General features: G+C 44.4%; 1 protein-coding gene across 1 annotated transcript in view; it reads left to right on the top strand.

Moving 5' to 3' along the window:
* The window catches only part of CFAP61 (cilia and flagella associated protein 61), a 212,286-nt gene extending 190,428 nt beyond the window's left edge, over window positions 1-21,858 (top strand). Inside the window, exons 26-27 of the mRNA XM_084850737.1 lie at window positions 13,522-13,612; window positions 20,901-21,858. Of these exons, the coding sequence (XP_084706863.1) occupies window positions 13,522-13,612; window positions 20,901-21,101 (292 nt within the window). The 3' untranslated portion in view covers window positions 21,102-21,858. The remainder of the gene's footprint in view (window positions 1-13,521; window positions 13,613-20,900) is intronic.
* The last annotated feature ends 794 nt before the right edge of the window (window positions 21,859-22,652 follow it).

The raw sequence follows: 22,652 nt of genomic DNA, 5'->3' as shown, positions 1-22,652 counted from the left end.
GCTAACACTTCTTGTTTTAAATATTCTTCAGATTTAACTCTGTTCTAATAATCAATGAAAGGAGACTAAGTTACAGAAAAACAGTTGCCTAATCCATCTCACAGATACCTAAAACATGTTCCCTTATTTGTTAAGGCAACCTGCCACATTTTTCTCTGCCACTTGACCAAACTCAGAAGCAAGTTACTCTTCCAGTATTTTGCCAATAATACTCTAGCTATTAATAACAAATTTCCAACTAAAGCATGGTATTTACGTCTTACAGTATCTTTTTAGATAGGCCAACATAACTACTGGTAGTAGAATCTTCAGTTATGTAATTATAATGCCACAGAACAAAATATTACAAAGTTATCCCAAAAGATAGGAGTAAACACTGAGTGGCTTTCATGTTATTTTTGAAATACTAGTAAAATATACTGTATGCATTAAAAGGCAGGCTCCTCCTGCCAATTCAGGGTTTATATGAAACCCAGGATGGGTGCTGAATATGAAGATTAGATGTAACACAGACGTCCAAAATATCAAGGTCATTGATTACTCCAAGTCAGAACACGCATTGATTACTCCAAGTCAGAACACAATGTGCAGATTTGTGGAATTTGGTTGTTCATGAGCATTATCAGGGCATGTTTGTGTTGAAAAGAGTTCCACCTTAACATTCCAGTTTACCCTGCAAGCTTCCTTAAGATTGCCATCAATTTTCTTTTCTGTGAAAAGAGAGGCAGTGAGCATAGCTGAATGTGCCTAATGCCACTCAGTACACTTTGCACCCTAATTAGAGGTAAATAGATGTGCATTTTTGAAGAAGAGAGCCAGAATAAAATAGAGGGAATACATGAAAGCTCTAATAGCTTTCCTTTTCGGATAGAATTAAATTCTAACCTTGAATCATACTATTAAAACTATACTTATATAATAGATCAATATAAATAGCCAGTGAATACGGGGTAGCATTAGAGATTTATTTTATGTATTATGTTACTGGATTTTTTAAATTAATAACTGCACTCCTAATGAGCAGCTAGAAATCCGGGGATTAAAATCTGAATTGAAAAACAGCTCTACAGCTTCCTAATGCTGAAAATGTATTAATTAATCTTGATTAAGAAACTTGAAAATGACTAAAATTTGAGTCAGTCATGAGCAAATGACTATGGGAAAGAAATAGTGGGTTAGATCCAGACTACAGTCAGCGCCAGAAATATTGGAACAAGGATAACTGTTTTGGCAGTTGGCCTCTGTACACCACCACATTGAAGTTGAAAGGAAACACACCCAGATGGGAGCGAAGTCAGGACTTTCAGCTGTAATTCAAGGAGATTGACAAAAGTGGGGCACTAACCATTCAGGAAGGACAGCCAGTGGCATGCACACACACCCATCGTTGGTGGCTCATAAGTAATGGAATGAATGGCTGACAAGCAGCTGCATGGCCAGGTGTGGCCTGTTTCCTGGGTACCCCATGACCAATCAAGCAGATGAAAGGCCTGGAGGTGGTTCTGAGTGTTACATTTGCATTTGGTAGCTGTTCACTGCAACTCCCAACATGAGGTGTCCATGCGAGTAAAGGAGGCCATCATTAGGCTGAGGAAACAAAATAAACCCATCAGAAAGACAGCAAAAACAGTCGGAGTGGCCAATACAACAGTTACTGTTTTGCTACGACTTTGATGCTAAAGGCCTTGGTGCTCTTACAAATCAAAGAGTGGGATAAAAAATCCCTTAAATAAATAGTGTGCACTACATTTGCAGTATATGTAACACTGTATATGGATTTAAAATTGGGTTGGATTACGACAGTACATTCTACATAGACCGGCCTTTGAAGTGTTACAGGACTTACAGATGGGGCAACATGCGGTGGTGTTAGCTGGAGGGAGGTATATAAATGCTTTTCTTAAACAGCTGCAAGGGCTACCAGCCTATTTTGGGGCCCAGTTCAAAGTGCTGACCTTGAAGCTCTAAATGGGCTGGGATCAGAGTACCTGAAAAAGTGCCTTTCTCTGTGTGTTTGCCTTGGGGTTTCCAACCCTTAAAATGTAGAATCCTGGGGCAGGTTTCCACCAGTGATTTATTCCAAGCCAGCTGCATGTTGAGGTCATTAGGGATAGATGATGTCATGGCCATCGAGCAGCTACCCCGGAGCTTATCAGGGAAAAACCGGATTTCCTGAGACTGCTTAAAGTCCTATTCTTTTCCTTACATTGGGTTCTCCTTGGTATAGTTGTATGCTACAACCCCACATTTAGCTCGGGTATGCTAGCCCTGCCCAGGGGTGTGCCTTTCACCCTGACCCCGGTCAAGAGGTTTCCTCCCATGTGCTGAATGAGGCTTGCCCTCTGAATGCCCACAGAAATTACAGAGAACCCCCTCAACTGACATGGCACACTGTGATCTCAAGGCTCCGATTCTCCCTTGTTTGGTTCATTGCCTTAGGAAGAAACTACTTCAGCCCTTCATTATAGAGATCCTGTGGGTTAAAATGCGGGCTGGTTTCCGTCTTTGTGTTTACTGCTCTATTTCCCACAACAAACCCATTAGCATCTCCTCAGAAGTAACTCCCATTGTGGTCAATGAGATCCTGCAGGTTAAAATGGGGGTTAGTTTCTGTCTTTGTGTTCTCCCCCCACCCAGCACAAGCATCTGTGTGTCTACATGGAAGTAACTCCCCTTGTCCTCAATGAGGCTTGCTCCTGAAATGCAGGTGCATCTGGACTTTCAGAGGAAAGGAGAAAGCAGGGAGAGGGGGGAAGCCTCTCTTATTGGATGAGCAGCCCCTGCCAGACAGATGACCTTCACTCCAACTCCCACCCCCGCCAGGAAATATGTTCTGTGAAGAACATATTATTTTTACTGGTTCGGAGAATCTGCTTGTGGAGCCATGCTCACAGCAAAGCTGATTCCTTTTTTAAAATCTGGTACTCCTCCATTAGCTTCTCCTTCCGTTGTCGTGGAAACATGGCCCAGGTTATTGAATGGCTGACAGTATTGTGCAGGGGCTGCAAGGAAGGGAAGGATCAAAGATAACACCCACATGTTTATCTAGAGTTACTGGCCAAGTTCTCTCAAGCTGGATTCCCTTTACTCACCTGGGCTGTGTAAGCAGGAGTAGCAGCAATGCACAGGGAGAGGAGATGTCTGTCATTTCCCCCATCCTCCACCCCTTTGGTACACTACTATGCAGCTTGCCAAGAGGAAAGGTATGGAAGGAAAGGGCCACCATGCCTTTGCTCCTGGAATGCTTCACTGCTTTACCATCACTGCTTTGCCACCACTGTGGGGAATGGGAAAGGGAATGTGTTTTGGGGGTGTGGGGGCTGGCAGGAAGAACAATAATTTCTAAGTTGTTTTGGGGGGGGTAGGGGGGAAAAGATAATTTTCAAGTCAAGCTGAGGTGAGCAGAGAAGAATTCTCTCATCTCTATTCTTTGTGAGTAGTCTGAAGAGTGATTTTTTGAGAAAAAGAAGGCAGAAGTGAGGATTAAGATCTTCCTGGTTAGGAGGGCCTTTTATTATTGGGAGGAGGAGTAAAATGGGTTTTATTGCTTTGCACTTTGGCTTGATTGGTTGGTTTTATAATCGGATGTTTAAGAGCTTTTTTAATTTTGTTTTAGTATAGTGACTATGAATTGTTGTGTGCTGTTTAACCATACAATTCAGCTGTCAAAACAGGTTAATTTTTTTACATTAATAATGCAAGTCCTCCCATATCCTCGAGTGGTTTTGCCTCTAGTTTATTGAGCCAGGAAGCAGACACCAGTGCGCCAGAGTGTTAAGGAGGAGTGTAGTGTTAATGTGTGTCATTTCCAGATTCATGTACAACCTTGCACATAATCTGAGATACACATATAAAAGGGACTTTTTCATGTTGGCAGTAGTATGCCTTAGATTTATCCTAGTGACACATATGCACACAGGAAGCTGGTTTATTGGTTACACCAATAAGGGTGGGCAGAAAGTAGATCTCCAGATGTTTTGGACTTCAGTTCCCAGCATTCCTGACCATTGGCCATGCTGGGAGGTTTCTGGGAGTTGAAGTCTGAAACACCTTCTGCCTGCCCCAAGGATACACAAGAGGAAGAAAAAGGTGTACACTATGATTATGTTGGGGATTAGCTTGTCCTTAATAGGCACTATATGAATTCCAGTAGGGAATGAATTACTTCATATGTAGCTGACAAGCCTATGTACCTTAACATATGAGGGAGAAGATGAAATAGCGACTATACAACCCCATACATAGGACTCAAAGGTGGGGAAAACTAGGCCACAGCTGGTTCTGTCCTCAGTGGGCTGGAATCCAGTTCCAGGAGCACTATCATGGCTGGGAATCTTGGGATTCTAAGGCTTATGGGGGGTGGGGAGAGAGAGAGAGAGAGAGAGACTGGGGAGGGGAGAGGAAACAGAACAGAGAGAGCAGAAGGGTTCTGTAGCACTTCATTTGAAACATGTGCATAGCCAGGGGCTAGCTAGTATGCCAGGTCATAATGACAGAAAAGGTGGGCCAGCTCCCAATAGGGGGAGCTCATCTAATACATATGCAGAAACCTTGGCATCTCAGGCACCTGTCCTGGTCCTTTTTTCTTCCTCTTCCAGGTCTTTGTTATGAACCATTCCTATCTTATGGAAATCCTCTAGAGCAGAGGAAGGCAACCTCCAGCCCACAGGCCTGATCCAGCCTGCGGAGGTTGCCTATCTGGCCCACTGAGCCTGGCGGAGCTTGTCCTCCAAGCCCTCCCCCTGGAGGAATCCCTGCTATTATCTCCAGTCACAGATTGGAGATAACAGTGGGGAATGTGGGTAGGTGGGGGATGTGCCTGCCTGGCACCTTCACTATTGGGGAAGCCACTGTGCGGGTGAAGTGCCTGGGACTGAGCTGGCACTTGGAGGAGCACTCCTCCACCTGCGAGCACAGTCTCTGATGCTTCTTCGCCCATGCAGCACCTTCCCTGGCATCTTGGGGAAGCCACCCAGCTGAGCCAGTGGCTGGAAGAGTGCTCCTCCAGCTGCTGACAGAGTTGGGAGGTTTTGCCTGCCTCCATGTCCTGTCTCCAATGGGAGAAGGCACGGGGCAGGTGAAGCTGGCTCCTGGTTGACTCCCAAGGTGCCCGCCAGGAGCCAAAGGTTGTTAGGGGGCATGGCCACACCACTTTTACCATCAGTGGGCATGGCCACGCACCTGACATCATTTGGCCTGCAGAGGGCTAGGTGGGGGTCATCCAGCCCACCCACTCACTTTTGCTTGCCCTCCCCTTCCCTAGAGGCTTTTGGTATGATGGAAAAGCCCACCAAACTGGAAGAAGGGAGAGGGCCCCCAAAGAAGCCTGGCCATAGTCCTTTCCATTGGAACACCAGGGAAGGGCTGCATGTATGTGTCTGGGCTTCCAACCAAAAGTTGGCTCCAAAAATAGAGCAAGGCTCTCCAAGCACCCACATAATCTCACAATAGGAAAATAGATAAAAGAGGTGGAAGCTACAATTTGTAGGGAAAGGACCTACGGATAGGACAGAGTTTGAAGGAGACCTTTCCAGGGATCCCAGTGGATTGTCCTGAAGATGAAGCTGGTGTGCAGTGGAGTTTTTTGGGCTACTATGGGGAAGGGGCCTTGGGCAAGGCTTCCAGCTGCTGTATATTGAGGCTCCACTTCAGCAGAAGCAGGGCTCAGGGAGTCGGGTTTTCTGGGGGGTAAGGTTGGCGGGGCACCCTGGCAAAGCCTTGGGCTCTGTAGCTTGGAAGGTGATTTCAGCAAAGTGATTTCAGCAAGGAAATGGGGGACTGGGGGCCAATGGGAATGAAGGAACCCACAGAACCGAATGATGGAAAGGAACAAAATGATGGAACAATGGGCACAAGAGCCCAACTGAATCTTGTTCTTGTGCATGACTAGAAATTCACAACCTGTGACACAGTTGCTTGCTGGAACCTCTTGCCCACTTCAGTTAGAATTGTCAGCCCTTCATGCTTGTGCTTTCGCAAGGGCCAGGCTTCTTAAAGTAAAATCTGCCACTATCCAATAATGCACGGATGACGTATTTCCCAGTCTCTTGTGCCCAGCAGCCTGCCAACAGTAGGCCTGATTCTATGTGCAGTAGCTAGGCCTAAAGGCCCTCCTGTCGCCTGCCCAGGTGTGCCACAAACGCCTGCTGCCTGTGCCACTTCAGTCCTATCATGCCACATGTTGGCAACCCATTAAGAAGGCTGATCATGTCATTGGGCTGTGAGACATTTTAAATACGGTAAGTACATATGCCAGAAGCTGTTCTCAAGATGGGTGAGGAGTCACTGAACTTATCCTGATAGTTTGCCTACTCCATCTCTGTACTTCAAATCCCTTCACTGGCGAGTCTCAAAGAGGCTTCAGAAAGTCAGCCTATTAATTCAATTTTAATTGTGTTTTCCATAGCTGTGTGTTATGTGTACTCACTAAATGTGATTTTTAGTAATCTTTGAAATTTAATAAAATGTATAAAATACTGTTTTCTTAGGATAACCACAATGCTATTTTTATGAAATAGGAAATGAGAGTTAATGTTAAACTTATTTGTGCGTCTCCCATTGAGGGTTATTAATTAATGCATTCCTAAAGGGCATGTTAGATAAGGCACACCTAAGCGTACACATAACTAAAACAGAATAAAACCGATCAGAACAGAATGCGGTAGACAAAACCTTGGCTTTGATGCTTCATATTCCTGTCCTTTTTGAATGTTAAATGCAAACTATGTCAAAACCGGGGGGGGGGGGGGATGACACGACACAATAATATTTAGCATTTATTCCGTACTTTAGAGTGTTCAAAACAGTTCATATACATTTATCTCAGTAATCCTCAAAACATTCCTGCAAGGCATGCCAGAATTTTTATCCCCAATTGGAGACAGCAGATTGGGGCTGAGAGTTAGTGATTATGTGTAGGGATAGTGATTATTGTGTTCAACTTAGATGGGATATGAACCAGAGACTTCCCAGTTCACATTTTCCATGTTTAGCTGCTGAACTACACTAGCTCTCAAAAAGTTTTAAAAGTAAAAGTTCAGAGAATAAACTCAAAGACCATCAGTATGTATCAGTTTAACTTTGTCCCATAGTATGCCAATAGCATTTTTAGCTTCTGCAGTGTGACTTCTCATCACAGAATGATCTGATGCAAAGGCTCAGACAGAACAGTGTAAACCAGGGATGAACAACATGCAGGCCACAGGTCACATTTGGGGGCCCTGTCCTCTCATGTGGCCCCCGCCAAATTTGACAGCACAGCAGCAAAAAAAACACACAAAAAAACAGTGGCATGCTGCCAGCCTTTAGTGGCAAACCTCCACAGAGCCTTCAAAAGGACGCATTTAGCTTGTTTTCAGTTTATCCTGAGTTTGGTGGTACAGCAGGAGTGTGGCCCACTGGGGGGTATGGGGCTGGAAAGTGGCTTGGGGCCCCTCTGAAGTTGCCCACCCCTGGTGTAACCACTAAGAGGTTGAACAATAGCATCCATGATCACAAGAGTCATGCCTGCCCATGGACTTCCCCATTCACTTTAATGGCTTGGGTTCCAAGTAGGTAGAAGGATGCATGCACAGAACTGCCCCACTTATTGCACTCAACAGTTGAAACAATCCATGCAGGAGCTGCAAATGGCAGCAGGGGCAGCCTGTCCCTATAGGCGATCTAGGCAATTGCCCAGGCACCAAGTTAAGTGGGGCACCAAATTTGAGGAAAACAATACACATTAAACGAAAATACAAACAGAATAACAAAGATGTCATTATTTCAATTCCCATGCATGTACAGAGGGAATATGACTGAGGCTGTGGAGGTGAGCCAGAGACCGACTGGGGATGGTGGGGCTAAGTCAGGCCACCCACCCACCTTTGGGACCCGGTCCCCCCTCAGGCGACATGGAGCCTCCGCCTGCTCCATTGCTTCTCCCAGTTGGAGGCAGGGAGTGAGAGGCTCCCCAGAGAGCAGCCACTTTCTTCGCCCTGGGAGGACTGAGCCTGGGGGCTGGGGGTGCCTTGCTGGCCACGTCGCCCCAAAGGATGCAGCCAGGACCCTCCTTCCAGGGCCTCCCTCGGGCGTTGAAGAGGGGACGTCTGTTCCTTTGCAGAGCGGATGGCTGTGCTTGTCTCCTTTGTTGTTTTCATCAGACCCTCTGTGCTGACGCAGCGTTTGGCATAAAGAACCACTTTGGGCGCGCTTTATTATAAATGATAATATTTCTGCTTCCGACGATCAGGGGGTGGTTGCCTCTTCATTAAATGGGAAATAGGAGTAAAAGGTTTTCCAGTTTACTAGAAACCTCAGCCTAGATCTGCCCTTGGAGTTCGGGGTGGGGGCACAAATTGCATGGTTCGCTTAGGGCACCAGTTGCTGGCAGCTAGTCTAGGGCCGCCCCTGAATGACAGAGGTGCACCTTCCATTTATGTAAATGCTGAAACTCTTGCACGTGCTGGAGCTTTGTGCACACTTTGAGGGCTCCTTCACACTGGACTTTTATCCTGCGATTGAGATTGCTCCTTCATGGAAGATTGCGGGCTCTTTACATGATGCTGTTACCCTGCCGTGACCCTCCAGGGCATCCCCTGCACTAAATGCCCTTTGTTCCGTTTTTAAATAGATCACAGATAATGAGTGATCAAATTACCCCGTTGTGTTCCGCTTCAGTTTCCTCTGTGAAAACAGTTAGGAGTGAGTTCAATGAAAGATAATGGAAGACTCCGATACGGGGAGAAGGAGGGGGGAAGGGGAGGGGGGAAAGGAAGCACATGTAAAGGGAATCAATTGTGAGCCTGCATTTAAAACGGAAGCAGAAAGCCCTGCTTTAAATGCAGGATTTTAGGTTGGTATAGAAATGCCCTGAAGCTCACATGTACATAGGAAGCTGCTGTTTCATGCTACAGTTCTTTAATCATTCCTTTGTGATCTTTGGTTAGATTCCCCCTCCTCCCAGATTAGTTTTTTTTCCTCTAAGGGTATTTCTACATTAAGCAAAAACCCCGCAAAACCCCACATCCTTTCCGGAGCTTCCTGCTTTTGGTTTCTTTGCAGGATTAGGAAGGGCTTCTTTACATGGCAGTCACGTGGTTTGAACTGAGGGAGTGCCTCCCTCCCTCCCTGGCATGTGTGCAAAGGGGATGGGGGGGAGTCTTGTTCTTGTAGCTTAACTTCTGCTGTACTGTTTTCTCGCAGCCCCCAGGAAACCTCTGACTTCTGAGTAGTCATAAAATGTAAGATTGTGCTGTAAGTCTGCAATCCTTGGCACGCTTACTTGGGAGTAAGCCCCATTGAACTTAATAGGGTGTTCTGAAACAACAGAGGACGTTGCTTCTGAGCTTGGTGGGGTGGGGGATCAGATGTGTCTCCCTTTGTTGCAGGGAGCCATTTTACCCTCTTCTCCCTCCAACTGAGAAATGCAGAGGCAGGAGACGCGATTGGCAGGCGATTCTTGCCTTCTCTCCTGTCAAATCTCATCCTGACTGCGTCCCCAACAACTGAAAACAAATGCCCCCAACAAGCAGACACAGTGGTTTCTTCCGCTATTGGAGAATTTCACAGGGAGGTCATGGCGCTCCTGTTCCGTGGGCTGGAAAAAATATCACATTTTTGCATTTGGGGAAAACACAAGATAGGCTGGAGAAAATGGCAGGAGACACCGACATCATCTAAAGAGCCTGCAGACTTCCGAGAGAGAGCCATCTCAGGATAAAAGCTCCATGTGATGAACCCCTAGGTCAGGAATGGTCAACTATTAGCCTCAGGCTGGCTGCATGCAGCCCATGAAGAAATGTTACCTCCTTGCTGGTTGTACTGCTAGGTCCAGATTACCTTAAGGACCACCTATTCCCACATAAAGCTGTCCGGGCATTAAGTACTGAATCCCTGTTCTCAGTACTATTCCAAGCATGAGGTGGCTTTTTCTGTGGTGGTGCAGTGGCTCTGGAATACTTTGTAGAACGAGATCCATCAGGCCCCCTCTTTGAGCCTTGTTTGTCAGAAACTGAAGACACTTCTATTTCAGTGGGCTTTTAGACTGCAATTTTAGATCTCACTGTTCCTTGAATGTGTGTGCACTTGTGCGCACACAGACCCAAGCAAACAGGCCTTTAGGGTTTTTCAGACCTTAGAAATATTTAGCCGGTCAGATAGACCCAGCTTTAAAAATCAAGTTTATTTTCTTCAAAACACCCCAAAGCAAGGTGTGACTTGTGAGTGAGATGTCCCTAGATCTCTCACCCTGAGTCCCTAGATCTCACTTATAAGTCCACGAAGCATCAGAATCTCCACACTCTTCTTGGGGGACTGTCACATGTGGAAAATGTTGCCCCAGTAAAGTTACTGCTAATCTGGAGGGCATAGTTCTTTCTCTTGCAGGTAGAGGTTTCAGTCTCTAGGTGGGGCGAGTGGTTTCCCCCAATCTCTCACCCTTGTCCTCTTCTCCAAATGGCAGCATTCTTGGGCCTGTCAGTTCTTTACTTACACTCTGGTTGAGATTAAATGTCCAGTACCAGGGAGAATGTGACCCGCAACACATTTTTAAAAATATACACCGTGGCTTACCCATATCTGTGAACTGGCCATGAGGCAGGTAATTGAATACAATGTTGAAAATAGTACAATACAGACGAGTAGGAGAAAAGCTCATTGTGCCAGAATTAATGGGCTCTTAAATTTTTTTCTTAATAGCATAATTTTTTTCACATACAAAGCAAGTGCTTGCTAATTTGGTGGTTGGGAGCATTCCTGCAGGCTCAGGCCCTCCTTTCCCCCTTCCCTCTTGTGCTCCTACATTTGAGATTCCTCTTGTTTGCTGTGCCGTCTGAATCAGGCAAATTCTGCTTATCAGGAACACTACGTCAGTCACTGGTTTGGAGCCAAGCTATGGTTAATGGCAATCACAGTTTGCCCAATTCTGACATTAGAGCACACTGTGGTTATCTCAGACCATGAAAGGGAGGGGGAAAGGAGTGCAAAAGACTGAAAGAGAAGGAGAAGGCAGGAGAAAGTGGAGTGTCCACAAGGGTGCTTCCAATCTCTAAACTGTGATTTAGTCCTGGGGAGAGCAACCTTTGGCCTATGGGCCTAAGTAGGCCCATGTCAGGGCCCAGCCTGGCCTGAGGAGGGTTGAGCACCTTCTGCGGGTTCTGCCTCCCCTGCCCTCCCAAAACCCCATCCCTTTGTGGTGCAGCAGGGAATCCCTTTCTTCTCTCCTATCAGAGATTGGAGGTAAGCTGGGGATTCTCTTGTGCCACTTGGCAGGGGCTTGCAGGCATGGGGCTCCATGCCTCTCTTTGCATGGCAAGCAACTCCAGCCAAGTGCCTCCTTCCCAAACTGCTCACATCTGGATTGGGATGCGAGCAGGGTGGATAGGTGCTTGTAGCAGGTAGGGAAGGAGCTGCTAGACTCAGCTGCTGCTCGCAGGAGCCAGTTGCTGGAAGCGCGGACGAGTCCCTTCCCACTCCAATTGCACCCAATCTGAACATGATGAGTATGGTTGGAAGGAGCCATTCAGCTGGAGCTTGCAGGAGCTGGCTCCTGCAAGCACTAGCAGAGTTGCTGTCTGTGCAGAGAGAGGCCCAGAGCCCCACACCTCTCTGCATGGAAAAAGAAAACAATGGCGCCAATTATGTCAAGGGAGGGGTATGGCCCCAATCCCTTGACATCATCCGGCCTGCCAGGCTTGATCTGGGGGACAATATGGCCCCCGGACTAAGAGATTTCCCCACCCCACCCCCCCGGTTTAGCAAATACGTCTGACTATGAGAAGACAATAGAATTGTGGGTAGAGATAGAAAGATGGCCATCTGACAGGGGGGCCAGGCAGAAGAAGACTGCAGTAGTCAGATTGAGACATGGCCAGATCATGAACCGGAATTTTAACCAAGAGGAATGGGAGATTTTTTTGTAGAGTTGTACAGGGGGAAGCAACATGACTTGGCAACAGATTGAATTAGGGAAGCAAATAAAAGGGGATTATCAAAATTAAAGCCAAAGCAATCCAAGTGAAACCAAATAAGCTGTCACTAATAACATTCTTGTTAAAAAAAAAAAAATTACAATTCACGTTCTCAAACTTCAGGAATTCAGTGTCCTCTGACATCTAAAAAATAAGGATGATGACTGGAGTAAATCTATTCCACCGCTACTGCATATTAAAGACAGAGGGACAGTAACTCAACGAAATAATGTTAACATGTGTTTTTGATCCATTATTAAAAATCCCGTATTTTCCGGAACCACTTTTGGATTTAGGTGGTCCTCCTAGGTTTCTATTTTCCATCAACTTGAAACTTTATCACAAATAAAAGCAACAGTATTCAGTCTCTCCAAGTCTGAGGACTAATAACTAACACTCCTAAATCCCATCACATGTAGTACATGCATACCTCCCCCCATAAATGACACGAATTACATATTCTTGAAACGTGAAGAAAATCTGATAGGACTGATTCGCGTGACTGCTCTGGCTCCTTTTCCTGGCCATATCCAGCAATGCCATTTGTGAACAAATCCTCTGAGGGCGCAATCCTATGCATGTTGAGACAGAAAAAAACCCTACAACTCCCAGCATGGATACTGGGACTTGCAGGATTTTTTCTGTCTAAACATGCGTAGGATTGCACCCTGAATCACTTGCTTTGCACGAAAGCTGCATTTTTGTATCCCACACTCCACCTACTTCACAAGGTTTGGGTGGTGTCTTATCACAACTTCTAGTTCTGGTGAAGGTTTCAGACTTGTTTGCCATGAGGATGACTGGAGAAAGGTGCACAGACAGGTTGTGTTAATTGGCCATCAAAGACAGCAATATCTCTGTTAGTAACTCAGTTGTCGTTACACTGGAACACCTAGCTGTGTATTATTGAAGTCCTTACCGAAGTAGATATTTACATTTTTCTATGCGTTATTTTACAATGCATTCACATTTATCTCCTGACTTACATAAATATTTATTTGTACAGAAAATAGTTTTCCATAGATCTTGTTCTTTATTGTGGGAGAATATAAACACTGAGGATTTCCTTGTATGACAAATTCAATTTCGCTTCAGAGCACTAGTGCAAGGAACATATTGCAACACTGTTGTGGCCTGTTTTTCTGGCCTTTATTAATCCAGAAACCTTAATGATGAACAACACTTGTGTCATTGTCTACACAAATGTAATTTGTTTATGCAGGAGTTCAGTTAATCCTGCCATCTGCTTTTCTCAAATGAGGACAGATAATGGAGACACAGTTCCTCACAGGTCTTCAGGCTTTTAAATTCTGATAAAATCAGGATTCTTCACTGGCTCTTGCCACAGCTCTGAATTAAGCCACTTTAAATGTAATTACTGAAGCTGGCTGTACATCAGGAACATCCATTAAAAGAATTGATTGACCATGCTGTTATGGGAGGCATTTTATGAACAAACTATCCTGATGGGTCCAGAACTGTAATTTAGAAAAGCAAAAAAGCAGGTAAATACTTTATTAGTGGCTAATGAGAGGCTCACTGGGTAACTACATTTCCTCTATTTTTTAACCAGCTACTTGAAGGAACCTTGGGCCTTGGCCATCTATCACGATCGCTTTATCGATCTGAAGAAGGAACTGCGCCAGATCCTAATATCTGACCAGGTAAAGAAAATGGCTGCCAAATGCATTTTATCATGTGAGCATTGATCACTGCTGGTCATTTTAGGATTTGCTTTAATCTTCCAGTTTGTTTTCTTTTCCTCTTTATTCTTTGTCAAAATCTAAAGCTCCACCACATTAATTATGGACTTTGAGAAGAATATTGTACATAATTTACAACTGCTTTTAGAACTGCTGTTATTTCTGGCACTCCTGCTTTTACTCTGCATACACCCATTACTCTTTTATATTCTCTAGTATTTAATATCTGCCTGCATTTACCTCGGGTAACTCCCTAGGATGATAAGAGGAGTGCTGCTGCTCAGATCCAACGCCCATCTAGTTCAGCATCCTGTTTTCCACAAGTACTACTGGGAAGCCCACCATTGGGCCATGAAGGCAACAGGCCTCTCCAGCTGTTTCCCAGCAAATGGTATTTAGAGGCATAGGGTGATTCCAGACAGAGAGCTCCTAGCACCATCAGTCAAAAGGCTTGGTGCCTTTTTGTGTTCTGTCTTTCCCTCCTTAACAGATTTTTGTGGTAAGAAAAAAGATGGAAGAAGCAGTGGGAGGCACAACTGTTGAGGCACAATGGTTGCACAATAAAAGTCTATTCTGAAAGTGCCACAATGTCTCTGAATCTGGAGGTCCCATATAGCCATCATGATTAATAACCATTAATAGATCCATCCTTCATGCTGTGGTCCCAGTTCAGGTCACACACATAGTTACTATTTGAAATACACTTGTAACATGTGGTTTGGTCCTAAGCTAGTGGAACAGTAGCATCTATGTATTGTATGAAGATACTTTTTTAATCTATTCTGAATCTACTGCCACTCAGTTTCATTGGGTGACCCTAATTTCTGCACACTTCTCTCTATCTACTTTCTCCATACCATGCATGATTTAGCATAAGACCTCTATCATATCTCCCCTTAGTTGCCTGTTTTCAAAATGAAAAAGCACCAAATGCATTAACCTGTCCTCACGATGCACACGTTCCATCACCCTGATCCTTGTGACTGTCCTTTTTGACACTATTTTCAGCTCTATAATAGCCTTTTGGGTAACCAGAACTGCACACAAGCTGAATGTGTGAACTGCCTCTGTTGAAAAGCAGTTGTCTGAGGTGATGGGAGATGATATGAAAGTTTATTTGTTTTTATTTATTTCTAAGGTTTATTTAGTTTTGTTTGTGGGGCTTGGCCTGTGCTGGCTGATTCATATATGCAAGCCTTTACTTGATGCTGGAATCATCAAGTGGTGAACTTGCATATGTCAACCAGGCCAGCCCTAAGACAAACATGAAAAGGTTCAATACAGGAATAGGGATTAACACACAATGCAGAAATGGTGAGGGTACGATAGTGCAGGAGAGTTGAAGAGAAACTTGAGTTAAGGAGGGATTGTAAGTACTGACACTGTCAGTATAAGGGTTTATCAGCATTACACAAACTGTGTATTCAAGCTAAGGGATCCCTTCAGAATGTGCGGGATTTACAGCAGAGATGAATGGGAAAGGGGAGGCTATTCCAGGCATAAGGAGCAGTGTGGTGTGATGTGTGAGAAGAAGGATGGGAAATGTTCTTCATCATTCCCAGTTTGTGATGTGCATGCTGATCTGCTCCCACCATTGAACTGAATTGGGCAGCCCTTTCACATACAGAATTTGTGCAGGTACATCATAGGTGTTGCATGCGTGAGAAGTCACTGGAGTACTAAATTACCTTCTGGAGAAGCTGGGTGGGGGCGCATTCCAGTGGTGGGCAGAGTCAAAGGCAAAAGGGGTGGGGCTGGAAAGTACCAAAAATATCACCTTATTGTAACTTAAAGCTCTTCTTGTCAGTAACTCAGCCTTAGGAGAGACATTTTGTCCATTTAGAATGGAAAAAAGGCTGCACAAAAGCTGGGAAACCACCAAATGGTTGGTGGTTGGGGAGAAAGGGGCACAATCAGGGGAAGAGGGCAGGGCGATCTGGGGAACTCCAGGGAGCCTGATGGGGACCAAAGGAGGGCTGAATTTGGCCCCAGACCTGAGGTTCTGCACCCCTGAATATGTCTTCTTGTGGTGGTTTTTCTGTTGACTGCATACCTATTTTTGTGTAGCTTGTTCTTAGTATTTACATTTCTCAAAGCCTCTTAGGAGGATGTCATGTGGGACAAAGTCAAAAGCTTTGTTGACATCCAGATAGCAATTGCACTCCCCCTTCTCTGTTACTTTATTTGCTTTTACTTTGTGATTCCTTTATTGGGAAAGCTAGAATGACAGAGAATCACCTAGGTTACAGCCTTCTTTCTGACATGCTAGCTTTCCATGTGGGTGGGGATTAAACTATAGGATTCCCACCTGTAGTCTGAAGTATTATAATCTAGGAAGGGCTGTATGATATGCTGCATCTGCATGTTTGAATTGATTCTCAGTCCTGATTTACAGCAGATTGTTCTGAATTCTCTCTAATCATCAGTGATCTTGCCACTCCATAATTAAATAGAATGAGCACATAAGGGCCTAATAACTTAAGTAGTATCCCACAACCAGGCAGCTAAACCATCCATTTATTTTAATCCTCCAAGAACCTTTGTGTTCAATGCTGGTAATGTCTCTATACCTCATCTTACAATAATTGTCTGAACCTCCAAATAATGTTACTTCATATCCATTTTGTTTAAGTCAGTCGTAGAATCTATTTACAGTTTATAAATGTGGAAGGTTTCTTTTATTTCTTTTTCTGTACTAGAACATCCTTCAGTTCCTTAAAAAGTCATACATTTATCATGTATAGATGTCCCATTTATGCTCACATAAATAGTCTTCCATCCTCATTTCTGGATTACACAAAAATAACTGGGCAATGGTGTGTGTGTATATACTGCTGTCTAATTTAAGGAGAATAACCTGTATACTAGAGTGTAATTTTGCAAAAACATTCTAAACAAGAAAAGTATAAAGCTTCAGCATTCTCTGAATGCCTAATTCATCTGCCAAAGGACAGACGGACCCAGTTCTTTGTTTATTAACATAGGACAAGTTATCAGTCGCCAAAGCACTGAAACGCAGGGAACTCAAGCAACCCTTCCCCACTGCTCAGCGTGATAGACTTTGGGGTAGGGAGTGTCTTTCCTTGGCCCCAAGACTGATCCTTCAGCAATCCACCTACTGCTTTTCTCCAATGTAAAAGTAAACTCCTTATGCTACTCCCCTTCACCCAGTTGCGTACCTACAATTTATCCAATTTAATTAGGGCACAATCCTATGTATGTTTAGACAAAAAAAAGTCCTACAACACCCAGCATTCCCCAGCCAGCATGGTTCACTGGGGGATGCTGGGACTTGCAGGGCTTTTTTCTATCTAAACATGCATAGGATTATGCCCTTAGTATATAATTTTAGGTGATAGTATATGTATGAACACACACGCAGCTGCTCGCTTTCCCATCTGATCCTGTATCGTCTACTCTGGCTGGCAGTGCTCTCCAGGGCCTCAGAGAGGGGTGGGGGGGTTCCCATTTCTGCTACCTGAGATTGTTCAGCTGGGATGTTGGGGTTGAACCTGGGGCCTTCTGCATGCAAAGCATGTGTTTGATACTGATCTATGGACCCTTCCCCAAATGCTTTGCTAAAACCTAGACTACAGTCTGCTTCATTATCTAAAAAACATGCTATCTTCACAGGGGCAGGGGGCTGAGAACCATCTGGGAGGTTTGACCTTTAATGTACCCATACTTCCTTATATAGCTTTATTTTTTTTCTTAATGTAACATTTGTTCTGCAAACCTAAAGACCTACTAAGTGCATAAAGAGCTTCAGGTTTCTCCTCCTCTTCAACCTCAGGTGTAATTTTTAACTTACTGACCCTCATTTACTTCTAGACTCCTCCTTTTCAGCACAGTCCTGCTCAGTATGACCCACTGTACTAGAAACTGAGGCAGGGAGTTCCGAGCTATTTGTCCCATGAGCATCTCTACACCAGCCTAAAACCCTGCATTTAAAATGGGGCTTTCTGCTTCTGTTTTAGATGCAGGATCATGACAGACTCCCTTTACATGTGCCCCCCCCCTTTCCCCCTTATCTGAGTCTTCCATATATTTCATTATATAGCCGCTAGGTTGTCTAGTTCCAAGGGTCTTTGGTCTAGTTCCTCTTATTGGAGGTTTTCCTCTTTGCGGAACTCGAGTGCAGTAATTTGATAGCTTATTATCTACGATCTTTTAAAAAATGGAATAAAGGTCATTTAGTGCAGGACATGCCCTGGAGGTTAACAACATCATCTAAAGGACCCACAAACTTCAGTGAGTAACCAATCTCAATAACAGGATAAAAGCTCTGTGCGAAGAAGCCCTGTGTCTTTGATTTCCACTGTTGGTATTCACTGGCCTCACTTATTCTCCTTGTGTCATCTTCCGTTAGTATCAAATTCCTTTGCCATTTGTCTTCATGTTCTGTGGAAGATTTAATGCCACCTAACATTTAGCTTAGGCTGATATACTAACTACACCCTTATCTGGACAGAGATAGCCTAGCTACAGTTATGCATGCTCTGATAGCCTCTCATCTGGATTACTGCAATATGTTATACATGGGGCTGCCTTTGAAAATGGTCTGGAAACTTCAGCTGCTCCAAAATAGAGCAGCAAGATTGTTAACAGGGACTGGCCAATGAGATCTCATTACGCCAGTACTTTTCCAGCTGCACTGGCTGCCAGTCCATTTCCGGGCCCAATTCAAAGTGCTGGTATTAACATTCAAGATTGAAGGCAAAAGGAGAAGGGGACGGCAGAGGATGAGATGGCTAGATAGCATCACCGATGGAATGAATATGAACTTGAGCACGCTCCGGGAGAGAGCGGAGGACAGGAAGGCCTGGCATGCTATGGTCCATGGGGTCACAAAGAGTCGGACACGACTTAACGACTGAACAACAACAAATTAACATTCAAAGCCCTAAACAGCTTGGGGCCAGGTTATCTGAAGGATCACCTCCTCCCATATGTGCCTGCCCAGACCCTAAGATCATCTTTTGGGGTCCTTCTTCGTGAGCCCCTGCCAAAGGAAGTGAGGTGGTTGACTACCAGGAAGAGGGTCTTTTCTGCTGTGCCACCCCGGCTGTGGAATGTACTCCTTAGAGAGGTTTGCCTGGCACCTACATTGTACTCTGTCAGGCACCAGGTTTAAGAACGTTTTATTTTCCTAGTATTTTAGCATTTTAGCTTCCTAGTCTTTTAGCTCTGGTATTTTAAATCTGTAAATCTCTGCATTGCTGCTAGGTTTTATTCTGGTTGTACTGATATGTTGTGGTTTGAAGGTTTCATATTTTATATAGTTTTATGCTGCATCTTGTGGTTTTAATTTTTGCGAACTGCCCAGAGAGCTTCAGCTATGGGGCAGCATAGAAATGAAATGAATAAATAAATTTAGCACTCCTGACTTTTCCAGTCTGCCTCCCCATGTTAGGTGATGAGCTTCTGTGATAACAGCTCTATGGCTTGATCCAGTAACCTGCCGCACATCTATAGCACCTCACAGAAGCAGGTGTAAAGGATCTCGTTCCACTGAAGGATGCTACTTGTCCCCTCATGCTGTAGCTTGCCTTGGCTCAGGCACGGATTTGGCAGCGTGAGCCACGGCAGAGAAGCTGCCTCCCAGCCCCTTCACCAAGCAGAAGATTTACTCTCTCCAGCATGATCCTGAGGGCCAGACAGAACAGCCTCAGATGGGCTGTTTTTTGGTGCAGTCTTGTGCCTCAGTTTTAGGACGGTCTAGGGTATTTTAAGAGGTTTTAATGGCGAATGAAGCAGAGCCAGCCAGCTGTCAAACGTTAAGGGAACACACAGTTGCCCCCAAGTGGTTGGTTATGCTATAGCTTATCGCCAAGCTGGAAGTCCTAGAAAGTATGCTGATGGTATGAATCATATGCTCCTGAATACACAGACATGCACAGCATTTCTTTCTGAGCTATGATTAAGGTGCTTCCAGACAGAGCTCCTAGCGCTGTGCTGCTCTTTTGCCTTTTCCTCCTTAATGGATTTTTTGTGGAAAGAAAAAGGACAGAAGCAGCACCAGGAAAATACGGGAAGGTTACAAGTGGAAGGTGACAACATCTAGACCTCTTGTAAAAATCCATGAATGAGGTAGGAGGATTGCTTAATAAATGTTTTTTCAGGAAGCACCCAAGTGTTCAAAGCACTCCAGTCATATCTGAGCTGTTTGTGCACCAATCAGTTCCATGTGTGGTTGTGGGATACAGTTTGGAAGATAAAACAAATGCTTATTTTATTTGTGTGTGTGTGTGTGTGTTTTGCCCCATTGGTCTAGATCAGGAGTGCACAACCTGTGGCCCTCCAAGGCCTTTACTGTGCCCCCTCAAGGGTGCCCTGACACCCACCCATCCCACTGCCACCAAATTCCCACCACCATCACCACCACCACTTTCCCCATTGCCTGTACTGTCCACTCTCTCCCACAGAGATCCTCAAAAAGGGCACTTGTTCCCCGCCAGTGCTAGCGGTGAGCAAAGAGCAATCTGGATCAGAATCTCATGGTGTGTGTGCGTGCATGCATGTATGTATACATGTGTGCAGCCCCAACCCAGAAGCCCTTTGGTCTGAAAAGGTTGTGCACCCCTGGTCTAGATGGTGCTTTACAAAGTTACATAAAAACAGATCCCTTCCCCAAGAAACTGAAAATCTAAATTTGGCTTGGGGGGAGGGGAGGGGAGGGAAGAAAGGAGATTTAGCTGATGTAGGTTTTCCATTTGCATTTTAGACTGATTTAAGTTTCACACGTGAAAACATCTTTAGAATGAAATTGCCCTTTCATATGGATGCCCCATGATGCACTTCCCACTTCCACTGGTACCAGGCTTACTTAAGTGTTGATAGTAAAAGTGCTCTACCAGCACAAACCCCACTGAAGTGAGCAGGGCGTGTACTAGTGTAGCACTTTGAGGATCAGCCTGCCTGCCTGCCTTCTAGGGAATGTGGGGAGCAGCTGCCTCTGTATTAGCTGTCAGGGCCTTGGGGATAAAGGAAGGTGAAAGGGAGGCTTAACAAATAGCCTCTGGCTAAAGACACAAAGCAATAAATCCCAGTTTGACTTTTGCCTTAGATTTGAATCCTTTTTCTGGTGCAGCATGTTACGCATTGTGTGTCCTAAATTTATTGAGGGCTACTTGAAATCCTTTGCACGTTACTTTTACTGATGGGGCACAAGATGGTGGTGCCATTCTGGGCACTTTAATCAAGTTCATTATTATCTTAAACATTTTCTTTTGTCATTTGTTGCTTACAGGAAGAAGGTGTGCCTTCCATTCAAGAACTCGTTCGCCAAGTAGTGGAGGGTGAACTCACATTACTCGAGAGACCAAAGACATATCTCAAACGGTCCTTTAAGCAAACCATCTACAAGAACCTGGTTGAGAAAAGCATTCTCAATTATCTGAATTATAACAATTATCACCTACCAATGTATGCCTGGCCAGGGATAGTTTAAGTCTGGGTAGCTAAATACGGCACTTTTTACTCCTTGAAACTGTAATCTCTAATTAAATGCTTTCATTCTAACTGTTAGTGAATGTCCAGTAAACTATATGAAATCTGCCTTATTTAAATACCCCAGCAGGTGGAGCATAACTCTGATGTTGTAATTCAGCACAACACAGGGCTTTTTAAAGCCATGCAGTTAAGTGATTATACAGAACAATGCATATAGATGGCAAAGCATTCTGAGAAATAACCATTAATGATATCATTATAAAAAGATAGAATAAAGTCCTGCTTATCTGATCATAGGCCTTCAATCCAACAACATTGTCTCATTTTTGGTGACTCAGTTAATATTAAAGTAATCCCATCTCATCACACCGACTCTGCTTCTGAGTTTCGCTGTCTTTAAACCCTGTGGTTGACTGGACTCTTCTGTGCCAGGGACTCCCTCCAAGCAGAACCTGACAGATGGCTGGTGAGATTTGCATATTGCATTTTAGCTTTTTAATTGTTCATTCCAAATACGAACTTAGTACCTCTCTGTCGTCCTGGACAGAAGGTACATTGTAGTGGGAGGGAGGTCAATTCTCTAATGTGCTGGCTAGTGACCCAGCAGCTGTGGGGTTAACTCCCTTTCCAGGCATCTCAACAACCCATTGACCAATTGCAGCATATCCTGCTGAAGGGTGTTTGCTACTGGCTCAGCCAATAAGAAAGAGAAATCAAGGCGGGAAAACAAAGTAAATAAAGCAAGTTGTTGAATGAAATCTGGACAGTTTCCACTTATTCCATTAAAAGAAGGCCTTCATCTTTATTAAAGGAAGATGGGAGGGGTGTTGCTAAATGGAAATTGTCAAAGGAAGAGGGATGGACCTATCAGTATTTGCAAATATATTTCCCCCCACTTTCACCACAGATATATTCTGCCAAGATATATTCTGCCAAGGAATGCAATCCTATACATGTCTACTCAGAAGTCTCAATAAGTTCAATGGGGTTCACTCCCCCTATTGAGTATGGGATTGTAGCCTCAATGTTTCTTTAATTACCTGGGCTTTTGCTACCTTTAGTAAGGTATATTGGTTGACGCTAACCAAAAAATGAAAGAAGGATGGTTGGTTTTGGACCAACTAAAGCATGTTATACTACTGCTAGCAGTGAGGCTTTGAGTTATATATGAAGCTTCTTCAGATGCAGATGTTCAGAGCAAAAATTATAAAAAGAGGTTACATGCCAGCACTGTTATCCAAATTGTAAGTTCTAGCAAAACAATAGGCTAGGAGAGCATGCCAGCCTTCCTTGAGTGAATGTTGAGCAACATCCAAACATTGTATCATGTATATAAAAACATTCCCTTCTGCTGAACTCATATAAGTCTGAATTCTTCTAAGCTTGCATCCAAGCCAGTTTTCAATAAAATTGTGTGCATGATTCCAATTGCAGGAGATTGCTAATAAGACAGGCCATATCCACGGATATTGATGTGCACTACATAAGAAGGGTAACCTCCTATTTCAGTTACAAAGTTCTCAGCCCCCACCTTGCCACGGCTCAGAAC

This window comes from Heloderma suspectum, chromosome 4, assembly GCF_057233095.1.
Source record: "Heloderma suspectum isolate Gila_16-S chromosome 4, 16-S_ref, whole genome shotgun sequence".
Lineage (NCBI taxonomy): Eukaryota > Metazoa > Chordata > Lepidosauria > Squamata > Helodermatidae > Heloderma > Heloderma suspectum.
This window is presented reverse-complemented; position numbering and strand designations above follow the sequence as displayed.